Below are 17,847 nucleotides of genomic sequence, written 5' to 3'. Positions count from 1 at the left end.
ACCTCTGCCTCCTGAGTTCTGGGATTAAAGGCGTGTGCCACCATGTCCAGCCTAGTTTCTACAATTCTTACTTCATCAAAGCTGCAAATCCCTGTTGGGCCTGAGTCGAGGTCTCTAAAAGATGAGGGAAACTCCTCAGGCTGCCGAGGGTGACAGCATAGGGTTGTGTTTCTGGCCTCTCACTGCTCACATAGTTACTCAAGGTTCATTAGATCACTTAGCAGGGAAATGGCTATTCAAGAGAACTTTAGGATACATTTTTGTCTTAAGACCAGTTTTTCAACAAAATACTACCCCAATGTGTCAGAAAGATACAATAAGTTATGAAACAAAACTTCTTGTAGATAAAGCTTTTGTACCAGCCCTTCATTTATTAAAATCTACTATAAAATCCATTTTGTCACACAACCTTCTAAATATGAGCACCATGTTTATAAAAGAATTAGATTAAATATGGTGCTGTATTAAAAGAAGATACTGTCAACAAAGCAACATAAATCTCTTTTCCTTGCTCTATAGTCTTTCCAGCAGACTGACTTTTCCATGGTGTCAGACCTCAAGCCCTCACAAAAGCATCCCTCCAGCATTCTTGCAACTTCCTCAGTCTTGCACGCACATGTGAGGGGGAAGAAAAACTGGTTGAATTTCCCTAAAACGCGTTACTAGTGACCAGCGGTTGCAGCTAACAGTAGCCTGCACAGCTGGCCCTTCGCATAGAGTCCCAGGAGATTAAAACTCACACTACCAAATGGGCTCATCAGGTCCACCTCAGGACAAATAGCAGCAACCAGATTTGCCAAAACCCTTGAGAATCAGAAATACCTATTTACACTGGAACATGGGACTACAGCAGAAGACATTCTTTATACATAGGGTTCAGAGACAATTTTAAAAAATATATGACTAGAAGAAACAATTTAACAAATGTTACACATTAGCTTCCTTCTCCTGTTTCTGGTCCATTTAAAAATAAGGATTTTTTTTAAGAAGATAAAACTTAAAATAAAAAGAGCTAAGCCATTTTATAGACTTTTATATTATGGTTCAAAGAAATAATAAAACCTGAATTCCTGCATCCTCGCTGAACTACCCATGATCTGCACAGCTTATGCGTTTCCACTATATTCTTTTCTAGTCCCAGGAATAACTGGAATCTTTTCACAAATTGCAGCTTTATTCTCATGATTCTGAAACTTTCTAGCCAAGAGTGGAAGCTTAGCTGATGGGCCAGAGTCCAGGTTGGAAAAACTCAAGGTTGCATGTCACCTACAGACTATCTAGCTGTGGGACTTCCTTCGGGCCTGGCCCTGACTCCCAGTCATGGGATCCAGACAGTAAAAGCAGCTCGTCTGCAGTGGGTACACAGTACTCTGACTGCACAGCCCACCTGCAGTGGGTATAGAGTTCCTGACTGCACAGCCAACCTGCAGTGTGTACACAGTGCTGACAGCCCAGGCAGCCTGCAGTGGCTGGGCTGTCAGCACGGTGCTCTGACTTCCTAGCCTGCCTATGGGCTAAGCAGGCAGAGTGACAGCTAAACTCTGCCAAAGAGGTTTACTAATTTAACATTTCTGCTTCTTCTTAAATAGAAGCCAACCAAACACACATTTACAAGGATGAGAACAAACTGACACTGGCCATGGAGTCCCTAGGCAAAGGGAGAAACCATTTCCTCAAGACACTAACAAAGGTCAGCACTAGAACAAGTGGCCCAATGAGGAGGAAGAAGTGCAAGAAAAACCTGTTAATTTTGTAAATCTTAGGAAGCTTATGGTATTTCACACCCACCACAGAAAGCTGTTAAAGGAGAAACCCACTTAAAGGCAGATCCTAATAGCCTCTTAGAAAGTTACAACAAAATAGTTTTTTTGTCTATTTGTTTGTTTGTTTTTACGAACTATGGCCTTGAATCATTTATGGAACCCTATATAGATTGGCAGTTACTTTTATTTCTGTTTGTATGGTAAGATGCAAATAAAACCTTTTTTTTCCTACTAAGGCTTATTGTAAAAAATCCTTTTGCAGTGGGACATAAATCTAGCATGGCCACCTGAGTCCTAATTAGTAGTTTTACTGCAAGACATGAGCTACTGGGGTAGTCAGTTATTGCTCTCCATCGCCAGATGGGCCACCTTTCATTTTCACACTATTTTTCATATTAGATAAATACCAGCTTCTCTTCTTTTTCCTTTAACACTAAAAACTCAATGCAACTCAAAAGACAAACATTAACAACAACAAAAGAATAAGCAGCTCACATAGAAAGCACAGATCTTCAGCAGGGAGTCTAATATCACCTCTTAACTCCACAATAACAACTTTGCCTTCATCAGATGGTCATTGATTCACTAATATATTATATCTATGAATACAGGCAACAGTATAACGGGATGATGTGTCCACACTCTTGCTCACTCTCCCCATGCCTTCACTGTGTATCTGTATACTGCAAGATGCCTGGTTAGAAGTGGATAAAGAATGAATGAATACAACTGAGATTTTGGCTCTCTGAGCTTCATTATTCCTATTTCTCATCCACTCTTAGTGTCAAGTCAGACAACAGGATTCTTAGCAGTTAACATCATACAGCTGGTTGGTTGTTTTTAATCCCAGATTACTCCCCAAATTTGTTGTGGTTGGGGGACTCTAACAGAATTATCTTCATTTTTTTCCTCTAAAATAATCTTCTTTGTTCACATCAGTTTTCTAATCAGAAAAGCATCATATTTAATTAAAGCCAGGGACAAAAGAGAAGAGGCACTACTCAAGTCTCCTGGATATTATTCACATTCATATTGCTGAGCCATGACAAATGACATAAAGAACTACACGATTGGAACAGTAGAGACAGTACAGTCATCACTGATTGTGTGTTTTGTTTTAAAAGACATTTGGAATTCACTTCAGTTCAACACTTGGGGGAGACATAGAATTCTCATATAAAAGAAACATGTCAACCAGAAGAGATATACAATATGAAAGATGATCAGCTGATTTCAGATTTCACGTGGAGATTGGATGGACCAAGAAGAGGCAATACGATAGATATTAAAGGAAAAGAACAAAATTGGAGGACTGATACTTTTTGATCTCAAGATTTACTATAGAGCTACAGTAGTCAAGACAGTATGGAGTTACAGTAGTCAGGACAGTATGGAGTTACAGTAAGCAAGACAGTATAGACTTACAGTAATCAGGGCAGTATGGAGTTATAATAATCAGGACAGTCTGGAGCTACAGTAATCAGGGCAGTCTGCCGCTACAGTAATCAGGACAGTATGGAGCTACAGTAATCAGGACAGTATGGAGATGCTGTAATCAAGACAGTATGATACGGAATGGAAGAACCGACTACCAGGTCAATGGTGCAGAATGGAACCCAAAACAGGCCCACATAAATATGGACAAGAATCTTGGACAAAGGAGCAAAAGTTAATGAAGGAAAGATTGTCTTCTTAACAAGCAGTGCTAAGACAATGGGATAGTCACCTGCAAAGTGAAACTAGACCTTATTTGTCCCTATTATGAAAAATAACTCAAAATGGACCAAAACCCTAAAGAGAAAACACGGAATTATAGAACCACCAGCTGGAACACTGAGAAAACCTAAATGGCTTCAGCTTGACAGTCATTTTTAGATACAGCACTGAAGGACGACCCATGAGAGAAATAACTGGCCGGGGGGACTTCATTAAAATACAAAGCACTACTGAACAATTGAAAAATCAAGCCACCGAAGACTGGGGGAAAATATTTGCAAATGACATACTGATGGTGAGAGTGCAAACTTGTACAGCCACTTTGGAAATCAGTATGGCGATTCCTCAGGAAAATGGGAATCAGTCTACCACAAGAGCCAGCAATCCCACTCTTAGACATATACCCAAAAGAAGCACATTCATATATCAAGGACATCTGTTCAACTATGTTCATAGCAGCATTATTTGTAATAGCCAGAATCTGGAAGCAACCTAGATGCCCCTCAACTGAAGAGTGGATACAGAAAATGTGGTACATTTACACAATGGAGTACTACTCAGCAGAAAAAAACAATGGAATCTTGAAATTTGCAGGCAAATGGATGGAACTAGAAGAAACCATCCTGAGCGAGGTAACCCAGTCACAAAAAGACAAACATGGTATGCACTCACTAATATATGGATTTTACACATAGAGCAAAGGATTACCAGCCTACAATCCACACCACTAGAGAAGTTAGGCAACAAGGAAGACTCTACGAGAGACATACATGGTCCCCCGGAGAAGGGGAAAGGGACAAGATCTCCTAAGTAAATTGGGAGCATGCGGGGAGGGGAGAAGCAGCTAGGAGAATGAGAAGGGGAGAAGATGAGGGGTGAGGAGGACATAATGGAGCAGGAAGTTTGTGTAGGGGGAAGAATAGAGGAGAGCAAAATAAGAGATACCATCAGAGAGGGAGCCAGTATAGGTTTAAAGAGAAATCAGGCACTAGGGAAATGTCCAGAGATCTACAAGGATAACACCAACTAACCATCTAAATGACAGTGGAGAGGCCATCTTAAATGCCCTCCTGATAATGAGATTGATGACTAACTTATATGCTATCCTAGAACCTTAATCCAGCAGCTGATGGAAGTAGAAGCAGACACCCACAGCTAAACCTTGAACTGAACAGGAATCCAATTGCAGAGAAGGAGGAGTGATGAGCAAAGGGGTCCAGACCAGGCTGGTGAAACCCACAGAAACAGCTGATCTGAACAAGGAGGAGCTCTTGGCCCCCAAACTAATCACTGGGAAACCAGCATAGAACTGATCCAGACCCCATGGATGTGGGTGTCAGTGTGGAGCCTCGGAAATCTATGGGGCCTCTTGTAGTAGATCAGTACTTAACCCTAGCATAGGAATGGACTTTGGGAGCCCATTTCACATAGAGGGATGCTCCCTGAGCCTAGACACACAGGGGAGGGCCTAGGCCCTATCCCAAAGAATATGACAGACTCTGAAGACCCCCCTATGGAAGACCTCACTTTCCCTGGGGAGCAGAATTGGTATGGGATAGGTTGGGTGTTAGTGGGGGCCATGGGAGGAGGGGAGGGAGAGGGAACTGGGATTGACATGTAAAACAATCTTATTTCTAATTTAAAGAAAAAATGAAGAAAAAATGACATATTTGATTGGGACTCTTACTAAATCGTTCAAAGAACTCTTCAACAGTGAAGAAAGGAGCAAGCCAATGAGAAAACAGGCAGATGAACTGACTAGGCATCACACTGAAGAAGTTACATTGGTGGCCAGAAGCTCAAGGAAAGATGCTGACCATCGGCAGGCATTGCAGCATTGGAAAAGGTGACAAAAGAGAAGGCAAAGCAAAGCAAAGCAAAGTGAGATACAACACAGAGCATTAGAAGGATCCGGATCTAAAACGGCATCAGGCTAGGTGAAGATCCAGGCAACGGGAACTCCAATGGCGGAGGCGGGCACTTTAGAAGACCATGTGGCATTAAACATGATCTGATACAGGACCCAGCAAACACACCTTTTAGTGTTCAATTAGAATGAGTGAAAACTTAAACACAAAACCTGCTGAGATGTCCAAGCAACATCATTGACAATTTCTAAACCTTGAAAGTAACTGAGATACTTTCTAGTTGGCAAATGGATAAATTATGCTAATCCAGACAACAGGGCATTGCTCAGCATCAAAACAAAACAAAACACCCCCCCAAAAAAAAAACAAAACAAGAAATAAACCAGGAAACCTCAAAAGACCTAGAAGAATCTAAAATGCATGATATTAGGCAGAAGAAGTCAGTCAAAAATAGCCACATACTGTGTAATTCCAACCATGGGGAAAGGCAACACTCTGGAGAGAGCTGAAAACGGGGAAACGGTGCAGTGGTCATGAGGCCAGAAGAAGAGATGAGCAGGTAAGGGTAGCAAACAGGGCTTTATTTATTTATTTATTTATTTATTTATTTATTTATTTATTTATTTATTTTTTAGGTAGTGCTTTGGATCAAACCCAGAGCACTGAGTATGACAGGCAAGTGGTGTAACACTGAGCTGTGTCTCTAGTACAAATAGTATTCACTTGTTAGAATGCCTACATAGGTCTTAATCAAACTGGACAAATTAAAACCATGCTAAGAATAAGGAAAGTAAGTCTCACTGCCCCCTCATTTAAGCGTTGTGGTGACACATTGTTTATGATCTGATAAAGCCACTGGTGATCAAAATGCAAAGCCAGCCACAGCCATAGAGCCAGGCAGTGGTGATTCTCACCTTTAATCCCAGCAGCCACACTAGATAGTCATAATAGAGGCCAGGTAATGGTTGTGCACACCTTTAATGCCAGGACTCAGGAGGCAGAGACAGACTGATCTATGTTAGTTCAAAGCCACACTGAGCTACATGAAACAGATCCCGTCTTAAAGACAAAAAGCTCACACGAAGGTGATCTCAGCACTTGGGATCACATGCCTTTAATCCCAGCACTAGGGAGGTGGAGACAGGAGTGAGATGGCTGGGCGGAGAGAGGACTATAAGGTGGGAGAGGACTGCAGTCTGAGGCTTGGTGGAGAGCAGTGCAGTCTGCATTGTACTCTGAGGGTTGTGGAGACAAGATCACCATTTCAGTCTGAGGTAGAGGTAAGAGCTAGTGGCTGGCTGTTTTGCTTCTCTGATTTTTCAGCTTGAACCCCAATATCTGTCTCTGGGTTTTTATTATTCATGCTACAAGAAGTCCTATTATAAAACCTTAATACTTATATCCAAGTGTGTGTGTGTGTGTATATATGTGTGTATACATGTCATGAGCATGTTTGTGTGGGGAGTGTGCAAACATGGATATACATGTATAGACAGACTAAAGGTCAATGTCTGGTGTCCCCTCAATTGCATCCCACCTCATTTATTGAGACAGAGTCTTTTGCTGAACCTGGAGCTCCATGTCTCTGCTAGGACAACAGCCCAGTGAGCTCCAAGATCTGTGTCTGCCTCCGCACATTGGGATTACAGGCACAAGCTACCATACCCAGCTTTTAAGTGGTTGTTGGGGATCTGAACTCAGGTCCAAGTTTGCAAGATAAGCACTTTACCAACTAAACCATCTCCCCAGCAGAATCTCTATTTTCTTGCTAATAAAGGAAGTAATATAATGGCTGCATATGCAGTTCAACTGATAGGGAGCTTGCCTAGCATACATGAAGCACAGGGTTTGGTCATCATTAGTGACAGTGATTTCAAGGCCAAGCTTAGGCTACATGAAACTCTTAACAAACCGGAGAAAGGGAATGCAACCAGCCCGCACCCTTCTCCCTTAATCCCTGCTGATATCCTGTGGCTAGGCCTCTAGTCTGGGGTGACAGGGACCAGGGATTGAGGATGACTGAATACTCTAAAAAACTGTCCTCCTAGCCAGATGTCATGACTTTAATCCCACATTTGGGAGGCAGAGGCAAGTGGATCTCTGTGAGTCTGAGACCAGCCTGGTCTACACAGAGAGTTGCAGGACAGCCAGGACTGTATAGTAAGACAGTATCTGTCTAAAACAAAACCACTTATCAACTTATGTCCCCATGCTTATGTGTAAGGGATCACTTCCGGACCTGAAGAGCTGCAAATTTGTATTCACATTCTGACCTCTTAAGATGGTGAGGTGTAACACCCCTAACTTGATACAAGCCTTCCTTACATGGACACATGGGTTTTCCTTCATGATCCATACATCCACCTCTCTCTACCTTGCTCGCTCACCTCCAGCCCTTCCTGCATCTTTGCTGTCCCTACAACACAGCCGGCACATGTCAGCCCTCATGCAGCCTCCTCTGTACTTTCCTGTTCATTCTCTGGCAGTGGTCACTCTATGTTCACCTTCTCCAACTTACACTGAAACTTTAAAAGGCCACATTCCACACTCAAAGATGCAGCAGCTACCACAACTTACACAGACTTCAAGTTTGGCTTCTTTACTTCCAACAGGATTAAGATCAAAGCAGTCACTTTATTTCTGTCCCCTCTTACAAGCATTAAACGCTGCTGCCCCTTCTCTAGCTTGGCTTCCTCCTCTGCAACTATCCACCGTCTAATGCTGCTACCCAGTCAGCTCTGCTGCCACACCCCTTTAAGATGCTCTTTGCAGCCTTCTCTCCAAAAACCTTTATAACATCTGCTCTCTGTGTCTTTCATCAGCAAAGTCACCAGAGTTCCATGACTATAACAAAGGCGCACATACTAAAATGTGCTTGATTCAAAAAGTAATTGAGAAGTGGCAAAGCTTAAAAGTGTCCAGAAAAAGAAATACATAAACGTTTCAGTTTATGCTAACACATTTCTCCTCTGGTTATTCTTCAAGTGTATCTTCACTTTCACTTTGTCATCATCTTTCTGGCTGGAAAATCGTCTTCTAATGCAATATATCCAAGTCATGCCTTTGCTGAGTTCCAGTCCATTCAGCACTGACCTCCACCCTCTGACCATGAGGGACAGCAGAAGATGCCACCTCTGATATCTCCCTTCTCTAAGTGAGGTGATTTGAAAGAAAATGGGAGGTGTGGCCTTGTTAGGGTAGGTGTGGCCTTGTTGGAGGAAGTGTGTCACGGTGGAAGCGGGGTTTGAGGTCTCATATATACTCAAGCCATGAGCATGTGACAGTTCATGTCCTGTTGCCTTTGGATCAAGATATAGAACTCTCCAGCACCATGTCTGCCTGCATGCCACCATACTCCCAGCCACAATTCTCCCTGCCATGATGATAATGAACTAAACCTCTGAAACTGTAAGCCACCACCTCAGTTAAATGTTTTCCCTTATAAGAGTTGGGTTGCTGTAGTCATGGAGTCTCTACACAGCAACAGGAACACTAAGACACTAAACAAGCATCTCCCTGCTTCACTGAGCCTCCATTTCAAATTGGATTTTAGCAGAAAATGTTTTTGTTCTCCAACACATATTTGGAAGCCTCCTTTTGCTTTCTGCATATTATTTATGCAGACTGTAGCTTAAAAATATGAGGACACATCTATGTAATCAGACCTGTGAAAATGTCTGCTATGAAATGTCACTGAATAAATTATTTTCAGACAAGTTATTTTGAAATTAAAAGAAAATGTTGACTTGTTGTTGTCTTAAGTACACTAAGAAGCAGGCAGATCTCTGTGAGTTTGAGACTAGCCTGGTCTACTGAGAGAGTTCCAGGGTACCCAGAGCTATACAGTCAGACCCTGTCTCAAAACATTATAGCATTAGAACATTTGTTGCCCTCTGTCACTATATTACATAATGTAAAGTAATTTAATTGCTTTCACGGTGCACTTTGATCTCTTCCCTGATTTCAGCGGACTATAAACATTTTTAGGTTTTCCTCAGAATTAGAAATAAGCTAGGGGAAAGGAGCAGAATTTTACTTTGAAGTCTTTCCATGGTACCTTATGCTATTTAGACTGGAATATAAACGCTTCAAGATACGGTGAAGTGTTTCTGCATTCTATAGCGAGTATCCTGAGGGTACCCTCCATGCACACAGCCAAATGATGTCGGGAATACCCCCAAAGGGTTACAATCTCCCTCCAGCCCACGGGAGATTACTCACCAGATTTTCTTGCTTTCAATGCAATAACAGCCGCTAGCTCTCTCTGCACCTAAGAAAACATTAGGGAAAGAAACCATGTTAGAATAAGAAAAATGGAGCCACCAAGGCAGCACTTTGTTTGTAGCTAAGAAGCCCACATTAGGGGGCTGCTGCAGGGAGTCTGAAGCTTGCCACCATCACTGCTTTATTTTCCTTCCTTCTTTCTTTCTTTCTTTCTTTCTTTCTTTCTTTCTTTCTTTCTTTCTTTCTTCCTTCCTTCCTTCCTTCCTTCCTTCCTTCCTTCCTTCCTTCCTTTCTTTTTTCCTTTCTTTTATATGTAGGGAAAACCATGGCAGCATTTCAGACCAAAAATCTGGAAGAAATCACACTGACTTACTTTTTTTTTAAAGAGTGATTTTTATTTAAATTTTTTATTTTTAAAAAGGCTATTTGGTGCACATTGTGACATATATATGCCACGATGAGCACTTTAAAAACATCTGTATGTAACACCCAGAAACAGTAAGGATATGAGCTGTTTGCAATGACATTCTGACAAGCACAGTGAGTACCAAGTGTCCCTGGGGATGCTAGTCCATTAGGAATTCTGGAAGCACTAGAATTCTAGATGGGTGATACTGCATTAATAGACCTCAGCTCTGATAACAATGAACTCTTGCTGTACGCTGAGCAGGTGACAGGAGCCACTTTGGATAATCTGCAAGGTAAAAGTAAGTGGCACTGGCTCGCAGGGCAGGTAGAGTGGGAATAGAAAACACTTTTAAAATCCCAGGGGTCTTTAACCATGCTTATCTTCCAAAACTTTAGCACATATATGCTGATGCCCAACCCAGTGTGAATGCTTACATCCATCCTTTAAAACATTACACAATGAACATTTTGCAAGTAAAACTGCTTGGACAGAAGGGTCTACTGTGTGATCTACAGCAGCTCCCAATGCCACTAAACATGAGAAGAGGTGATGAAGAGGTGGAAAGATAGAGAGGCAAAGTGGGTTTTTGTTGTTGTTGTTTTCTGTTTGCTTCCTTTTGGGGTTTTTGTTGTTGTTTTTTTTTAATCAATATTCTTACTTGTATTTTTTATTTTAATTTTATTTTCATTATTTCTTTTTAAATTTTCTTGCTGGGGAGACACTACAAGGGTGAAGGGCGGACATGGAGGGACTGGGAAATGAGTGGGGTTGGGGTTTACGATGTGAAATTCCCAGAGAATCAATTTAAAAAATTATGCTAAGGAATTTCTCAAAGAGAAACATAAAAGACAGAAAGGCTAAGTATACTTATCATCAAGATCATATAAACAGTCTTGAAGAAATCCATGCTTGGTAGCAATTTAAAACAAACTCGGTGAGTGAGTTCTTTTCTCATCAAGGCACAACCTCGTGTGTGTGTGTGTGTGTGTGTGTGTGTGTATGAATATATTAACGTAATGACACTTTAAAGGGGAAACACGGGAGTTCAAGGTTAAATTGCAGATTTGCCATTCAAATTAATTTAATTTGTATTCATTTACTGGAAGGCAAGAGTGCTAATGTATTAGACCCTAAGACTCCACCCAGGACCATTTCCCAGTCGCCCAGGCATAGGCTTCCTGAGGAAGGAAGCTTGCTCAGCGGTTTTACTGACACACTTTCCCTATGGGTTGGCACAAATGTCATTCCAAAGTGCGCACACTCTGATTTAGCCGATTCTTCAATGCCTGGGACTCTCATGACAATTACACAATGGTGAGTAGGCAATCAGTCTCTTTCTCTCCAGCCTTGGGAGTTTGGAGTCTGAACATGTTCATGAGTAGAAGGTTTATGGGGAAAGAATGAGATGGTGGTGGTGGGGTTACTGAGGAAGTAAGAACTGATGAGCAACCATGGGAAAACGTCTATAAATACATTGTGCTTGCTCAAATAAATAAAAATAAGCAACAAAATAAAGTTTCAATCAACAAACATCTTATATGAGTTGTGTACAAGGTTTATTATCGTAGCATTGCCAACCACTTTAGGATTTTCCTCCTTCACTGTGCCACAAATTTTCTGGAATGGAACAAAGATGTCGATTACGGACATTCCCTTGCACCCTGTCGATGGCTGCCTGACCTCTGACGGCCCAAGGATGGACCTCAGGGTGAGTCAGAGACAGGAAAGTGCAGAAATTGGATCATCAAACTTGCTCCTAGAGAACCAACAGCAGCCCTTCCCACCTCAGCTCTACCTTTCTACACCTAAACGCCTTTCACGGGTCTTCAGCCTTTACTCTCTCGCTCAGAATAAGGCTCAAAATAAATAACACAGCTCAGAAATGAAAAGCAGTGTATTCTAATTATATAACACTGTATAATTTCCAAAGATTTGGTGGGAAAGAAATTAACAGGATGAGCAATAAAAACAGTAGAAGGGAGGGGGCAGGAAGAAGAGAGGAGCAGGGAGAAAGAACTGCAGGCTAATTTGTGAGTAGCCTCGCCCTTTTGTCCACATAAAACGTATATGAGGTTACTGTACTCACTACACTCTCCGAATTTCTGCAGTGAGAGGACATGTGTCCTACACATGGCAGGGTTAGAACAGCTTCCATAATCCTGAGCTGAGGGGGGAGGAAAGCGTTTTGCCTGAACCCCCTTTCTTTCTACAAAGCACAAAAGTGAAAGTGCTGCTCGAGCAAGACACAAATTAGGTCTGGTCCCACTGGCATCTTCCCAGGCCGTGTTTGTTCCTAAACACCTGGCAGTTGTGCCATTAATTATTTTGAATCGTGTAGCTGCTCTGTGTCTTCAGAGCTAGATGCCCCACTGAGGAGGGGACCTGTATGTCTTTTACTGACATTACCCAGCATAAGGCATACCCCTCACTGAAAGACAATAGGTGGGTACAAAAGCATCTCTTGAGAGACTTAGGGAGTGAAAAAGTCACCTGCGAGAGGGAAAGGAACATTCAAAGGGAAGGCATCCCCTGCAGCAAGCTAAGCCAGCAGCAATCTTGTTAGTGTTTTTTCTCTGGGTAGCCCTGGCTGTCCTGGAACTCACTCTGTAGATGAGGCTGGCCTTGAACTCAGAAATCCACCTGCTTCTGCCTCGAAGTGCTGGGATTAAAGGTGTGTGACATCACCCAGCTAATGAATCTTAAAAATATAGTGGGATGACTTAATCCCCTTTTCAAATTGTTGTTTATATTCAAAGAATATGAGCAACTGCTAATATTACAGGTGTTGTAATTTTTAAAAAATGGCTCAAGAGAGAAAGACACCATGTGACAGAATTCAAGTGGAGGTTTTTTTAAATTTATTTATTTATTACATATACACTGTTCTGCTTGCATGTATGCCTGCATGCCTGAAAAGGACACTAGATCTTATTATAGATGGTTGTGAGCCACCATGTGGTTGCTGGGAATTGAACTCAGAACCTCTGGAAGAGCAGCCAATGCTCTTAACCTCTGAGCCACCTCTCCAGCCCCAAGTGGAGGTTTTTTTATATAAAAAAAAGTATTATTAGGGAAAAGGATCATAAAAGGGGGAAAGGTGGGGAGGGAGACCAGCCTCTGGGGACAGGAGCAGTGGAAAAGAGAGAGGAGAGAAAGAGAGAAGCAGACAGAAGAAGAGAAAGAGAGAGAGAAGGTTGAGAGGTGGTCAGGGCCCTTTTAAAAGGGAACATGGTGAACAAGAATAGGTGGTGCTCTTAGTGGCTGCAGCTGAGAGATATCCTGTCAGGACCCCAAGGGCAAGCCAGTACAGATGGCTAAATACTAACAATGGGAACTGTTAGCGTTAGAGAAGGAACACCACAGTCCAGTACCAGGAAGGTCATTTTGGGAGGACATAATAGTAATGGCAAAGGTCCTTGGCTAACTAAGGGGCTGCCCTTACAAACTCATTTAAACAGGATCAACAGTGAAGGATTTTGTAAAGTTTTTTTTTTTTTTTTTTTTTTTTTTTTTTTGTAGATCTAGAAGTAGTTAGGTTTTGGTACCACAGTAGAAATGTTCTTAGGGCACAGGTGGCTTAAACATGTGGGTATGTCTTCTCAATTTCTTAAAGGTAAGAAAAAAAAATAGTCCTTTGAGTTTTATCCCCCAATATCCTAAGTTTTGAATCACTATAAAAGCTTAAGCTAAGGACCGGAGGATGGTTCGGTGGTTAAGAATATGGTGGCAGAGGGCCAGGATTCAACTCCCAGCAACTATGGGGCCACACAACCATCTGTAACTCAAGTTTTAGGGGGTCTGATACGCTCTTCTGGCCTCAGCTGGCAATACACATATGTGGGGTCTATCCAAACATGTGGCATGATAGGGGACGTCCTTCTGTTTTTGTGTTTCTCTTATTGGTTGATGCATAAAACACTATTTGGCCAATAGAGGCAGGAAGATAGGTGGGACTAGGAGACAAGAATTCTGGGAAAGGTAGGCAGTGAGAGCCTGAGAGGAGATGGCATGCAGCCACCATAGGAAAAACAGGCCTGGGCATTCACCGGTAAGCCAAGACCACGTGGAAATACATAGATCTATAGAAATGGGTTAGTAATTAAGACAGAGCTAGCCAATAAGAAGCCTTAGCCATTGGCCAACAGGTTTGTAATTTATATAGCATCCGTTTGTTTATTTGGGGGCTGAAGGGCAGCGGGACCTGGTGGGACAAGAAACCACCAGCAACAGTGGACAAAAACACCCAAATACATAATATAAAAATAACAAATCTTAAAAATAAAAACTTAAGCTAATATAGACTTTAAGAATTTGAAGGAAAATATAATTATACCTCTTATTTAAGGTATTTCCATACAAGACATGAATTGTGTTGTTTTTCTGTTGGCTTAGCAGCTGAACCTGAATCTACTGATATTTTAACTATTGTCTATGGCCCTGCAGTCAATGCCCCATCGCTAAGGATGTGGTCCTGGTGGGATTTCTGGCCCTACCAGCACTGGCTCTACTGTGGCTGCCAAATGTACTTTTTAACTAAGTCTCTATTGTTTTATTTACAAATAAAGACTCAGGAGGCAGATGTTGGGGGTAAAAACCTGCTGTCTCAGAGAGGCCAAGAAACTGACCTTCCTTTCTGCCAAAGACCCAAGCAAGACATCTTTCTGACCACCCAAAACCAGAAAGACCGTGAAACCCCAAGCATTTCCCTACTCTTTCCTGTGAGTTTCTCTATCCATATTCCTGGCTCCTCTATATTCTCTATGGCTAATTCCTGCCAACTATTTGCTAGCTCCACCCCCAATCCAAGGTTGATTTTTAGCAACATAAGTCTCAGGTTTTCACAGTGTAATCAAATATCCCCAAAACAAAACTGAGCACATATGGTGATGGTACTTTTCTCCTATGAAGCACTCATGAGGTTAGCTGGCTTTTTTTTTTCCTTTCAATTTCTCACAGGCTAATGTTCCTGCTTCTGAGTGCATTATTTTATTCTTTTGTTTGTTTGGTTTGGTTTTGAGACAGGGTTTCTCTGTATAACAGCCCTGGATGTCCTGGAACTTGCTCTGTAGACCAGGCTGGCCTCAAACTCACAGAGATCCACCTGCCTCTGCCTCAAGAGTGTTGGGATTAAAGGTGTGTATGCACACACCACCCATCGCATTATTCTATTGTTAAGAGGTAATATCGTCATAGTTTTGACACAGAAGATAATCTTGCCACTGCCTGTTAGTGTAGCTAACAATTAGAAACTAGGAAAGTTGCCTATCTGTCTAGACACTTATTGTTTCCCACCCACCAGTTAATTAACCAAGAATCACTTCCCCCACCAGTTACTGTCATTACACCAAAAAGAAGAGTGTAAGTATGCTGGGGTGACAAAGTCAATATGCTTATGCTTACTCATCTGTTGCAGAGCAATTAGGGATATTTCAGAATCTTTTATGTAGACTATTGAATACAAACATATACTTCATTATGCTATGATTGAGACAACAGCTGGCCACTCAAACATGAATATTCGGAGAAATGGCCTGAAAGTGCCAAGATAAGCCAAATCTGCTGCACTTACAACTTTGACAGATGTTACAACTATAAAGTTTAGATGCACAGATTAAGATACATGGGACTTGGTTAAATATAGGTTAAATTTATTTGGGGAGAAGTCACTTACATAAGAAATTGATGACCCCCAAGATCCTGCCCAAATGGAGGTGGTCAGTGTTACAGATGAGGATGGGTGAATCCCTCACTACAATAAAGTTATGATAGTTTTGGTGTATCACAAGCATTGCATGAATTAATGATGGAAATGGGATTACTAAGAATGGACAATCATATTTTCAGGAATATGACCAGAAGAAGGAAGGAGTAAAATATAGGTTTAAACAAAAACAAATACTTCAGAAAGACCAACATATACTTTATTTGGTTTCAGTACCCTTTGTACAAGAGATGTATAGTACCCATGGGAGCCTTGGAGCCAAACTTGGTAGACACCAGAGTCCTCATTTACTTTGTTTTCCTTGTAAAACTTGATATCATTAGACATTTTTCTTTTTAATAGTTGGGATTCCATGCTGTCATGTTTCTGGGCTTCTGTTCCTCTCTGGCTATGACTTTTCTCACAGTTCCCTGTTTCCATATATCTTTTTTTAATTTTAAGGTTCTTTGGCATAGCTTCATCATCTCTTTTCATTCACTCACATTGTTTCAATTTTATCTACAACAGACAGAGCTCTTCTAAAACCTAGTGTTCCATATCCTCCGATCATAGATGGGCAAGAACCCTTTAGTAGCTTAAACTTAACATTTCCAAAGGCAAAGTCACTTTTGTAACATTTTCAGGCTTAAAACCTTCTTCTTTAGACAAAAAGGGGAATTGTAGTGGCATCTTGCCTGGTCAGTGAACTTGTAGTAGTGACCACACCCCTTGGGCATGGTTTCAGGTATGGACATGACCCCTTTGAGGAGGAGAGCTGAGGGCTCGAGCTGTCTTGGGTCATGCAGAGCATTGGAATGGCAGAAACTTCATCTTCTGGAGCAGAAGTACAAGGCAGTTATTTACTTATCTGTGTTAGTTGTTCCCCAAAGTCCAACATTGTAGTCGGACTTTTTTTTCCACAACCAGCCCCAAATAATGACATAGAGTCTTATGAATTATGAAAGCTTGGCCATTAGCTTTGGCTTGTCCCATTAGTTTTTATAACTTAACTCTTATTTTTATTATACATTCTGTCTGAATCATTCAACATCTTGATGGAATCTCCTAGCATGCCTTGTCTGGCTCAATGTTTGCATGTTTGGAACTCTTTATTAAGCTTTCTCAGGTCCTAAGCAGAAATACATGCCCCCACATTGGACACTATATATAGTTGGACTTTCTTTTCCATTGACAGCCCCAAATAATGATGTGAGGTTTTATTAATTATGAAAACTTGGATATTAGCTTAGGCTTGTTCCACTAGCTCTTATAACTTAACCCATATTTTTATTAGTCTGTGTTCTACCACATGTCTTTTAACTCTCTCTCATTTTGTGTGTCTGAATCATTCCACTTCTCAATGGCATCTCTTCACATACCTAGATTCATCTAGAGTTCCTCTTTTTCTGGGAAGTCCCCACTATCTCTGTCTGTCTGGCTATTGACCATTCAACTTTTTATTACACCAATCACAGCAACTCGTCTTCACACAGTGTACAAATATCCCACAACACTATATCTTGCAGGCAACAGGAAGTGGACTGAGTTTCACACTGAGTGAAGCTTGAGCACATATGAGACCTCAAAGGCCATCCATGGTGACACACTTCCTCCAACAAGTGCATACCTACTCCAATAAAGTCACACTGCCTAATAGTGCCACTCCCTTTGGTAGCTATTTTCTTTTAAAGCACCACATTCCATTCTCTGGACCCCAAAATTTGTAGCCATATCATAATGCCAAAATTCATTAGTCCAACTTCAAAAGTCTTCATAGTCTATAATACTCTCAAACTTGTTTCAAAGCCCAAAGACTCTTCTGAGACGCATGGCAATCTCCTAACTGCAATCTCCTGTAAAATTAAAAAAGCAGACCACATACTTCCAACATATAATGGCACAGAATATACATTACCATTCCAAAACATGGAGAAGGGAGTATAGTGAAGAAATATTGGACCAAAGCAAGACTGAAAACCAGCTGGGCAAACTCCAAACTCTGCATCTACATGTCTGATGTCAAAACGCTCTTCAGATCTCTCCAAGTCCTTTCAACTTTGTTGACTACAACACACTTCTCTCTCTTAGACTGTTGCCACTCCATTAGCAGCTTTCCTCAGAGGTATCCCACAACTCTGGCATCTCCAACATCTTGGGGTCTCCAAA

The 17,847-nt window shown here is 41.5% G+C and overlaps 1 protein-coding gene across 1 annotated transcript in view; it reads right to left on the bottom strand.

Moving 5' to 3' along the window:
• The window catches only part of Rapgef5 (Rap guanine nucleotide exchange factor 5), a 222,048-nt gene that overhangs the window by 129,915 nt on the left and 74,286 nt on the right, over window positions 1-17,847 (bottom strand). Inside the window, 1 exon segment of the mRNA XM_035445921.1 lies at window positions 9,569-9,617. Within this exon segment, the coding sequence (XP_035301812.1) occupies window positions 9,569-9,617 (49 nt within the window).

Source organism: Cricetulus griseus, chromosome 5 (assembly GCF_003668045.3).
Source record: "Cricetulus griseus strain 17A/GY chromosome 5, alternate assembly CriGri-PICRH-1.0, whole genome shotgun sequence".
NCBI lineage: Eukaryota > Metazoa > Chordata > Mammalia > Rodentia > Cricetidae > Cricetulus > Cricetulus griseus.
This window is presented reverse-complemented; position numbering and strand designations above follow the sequence as displayed.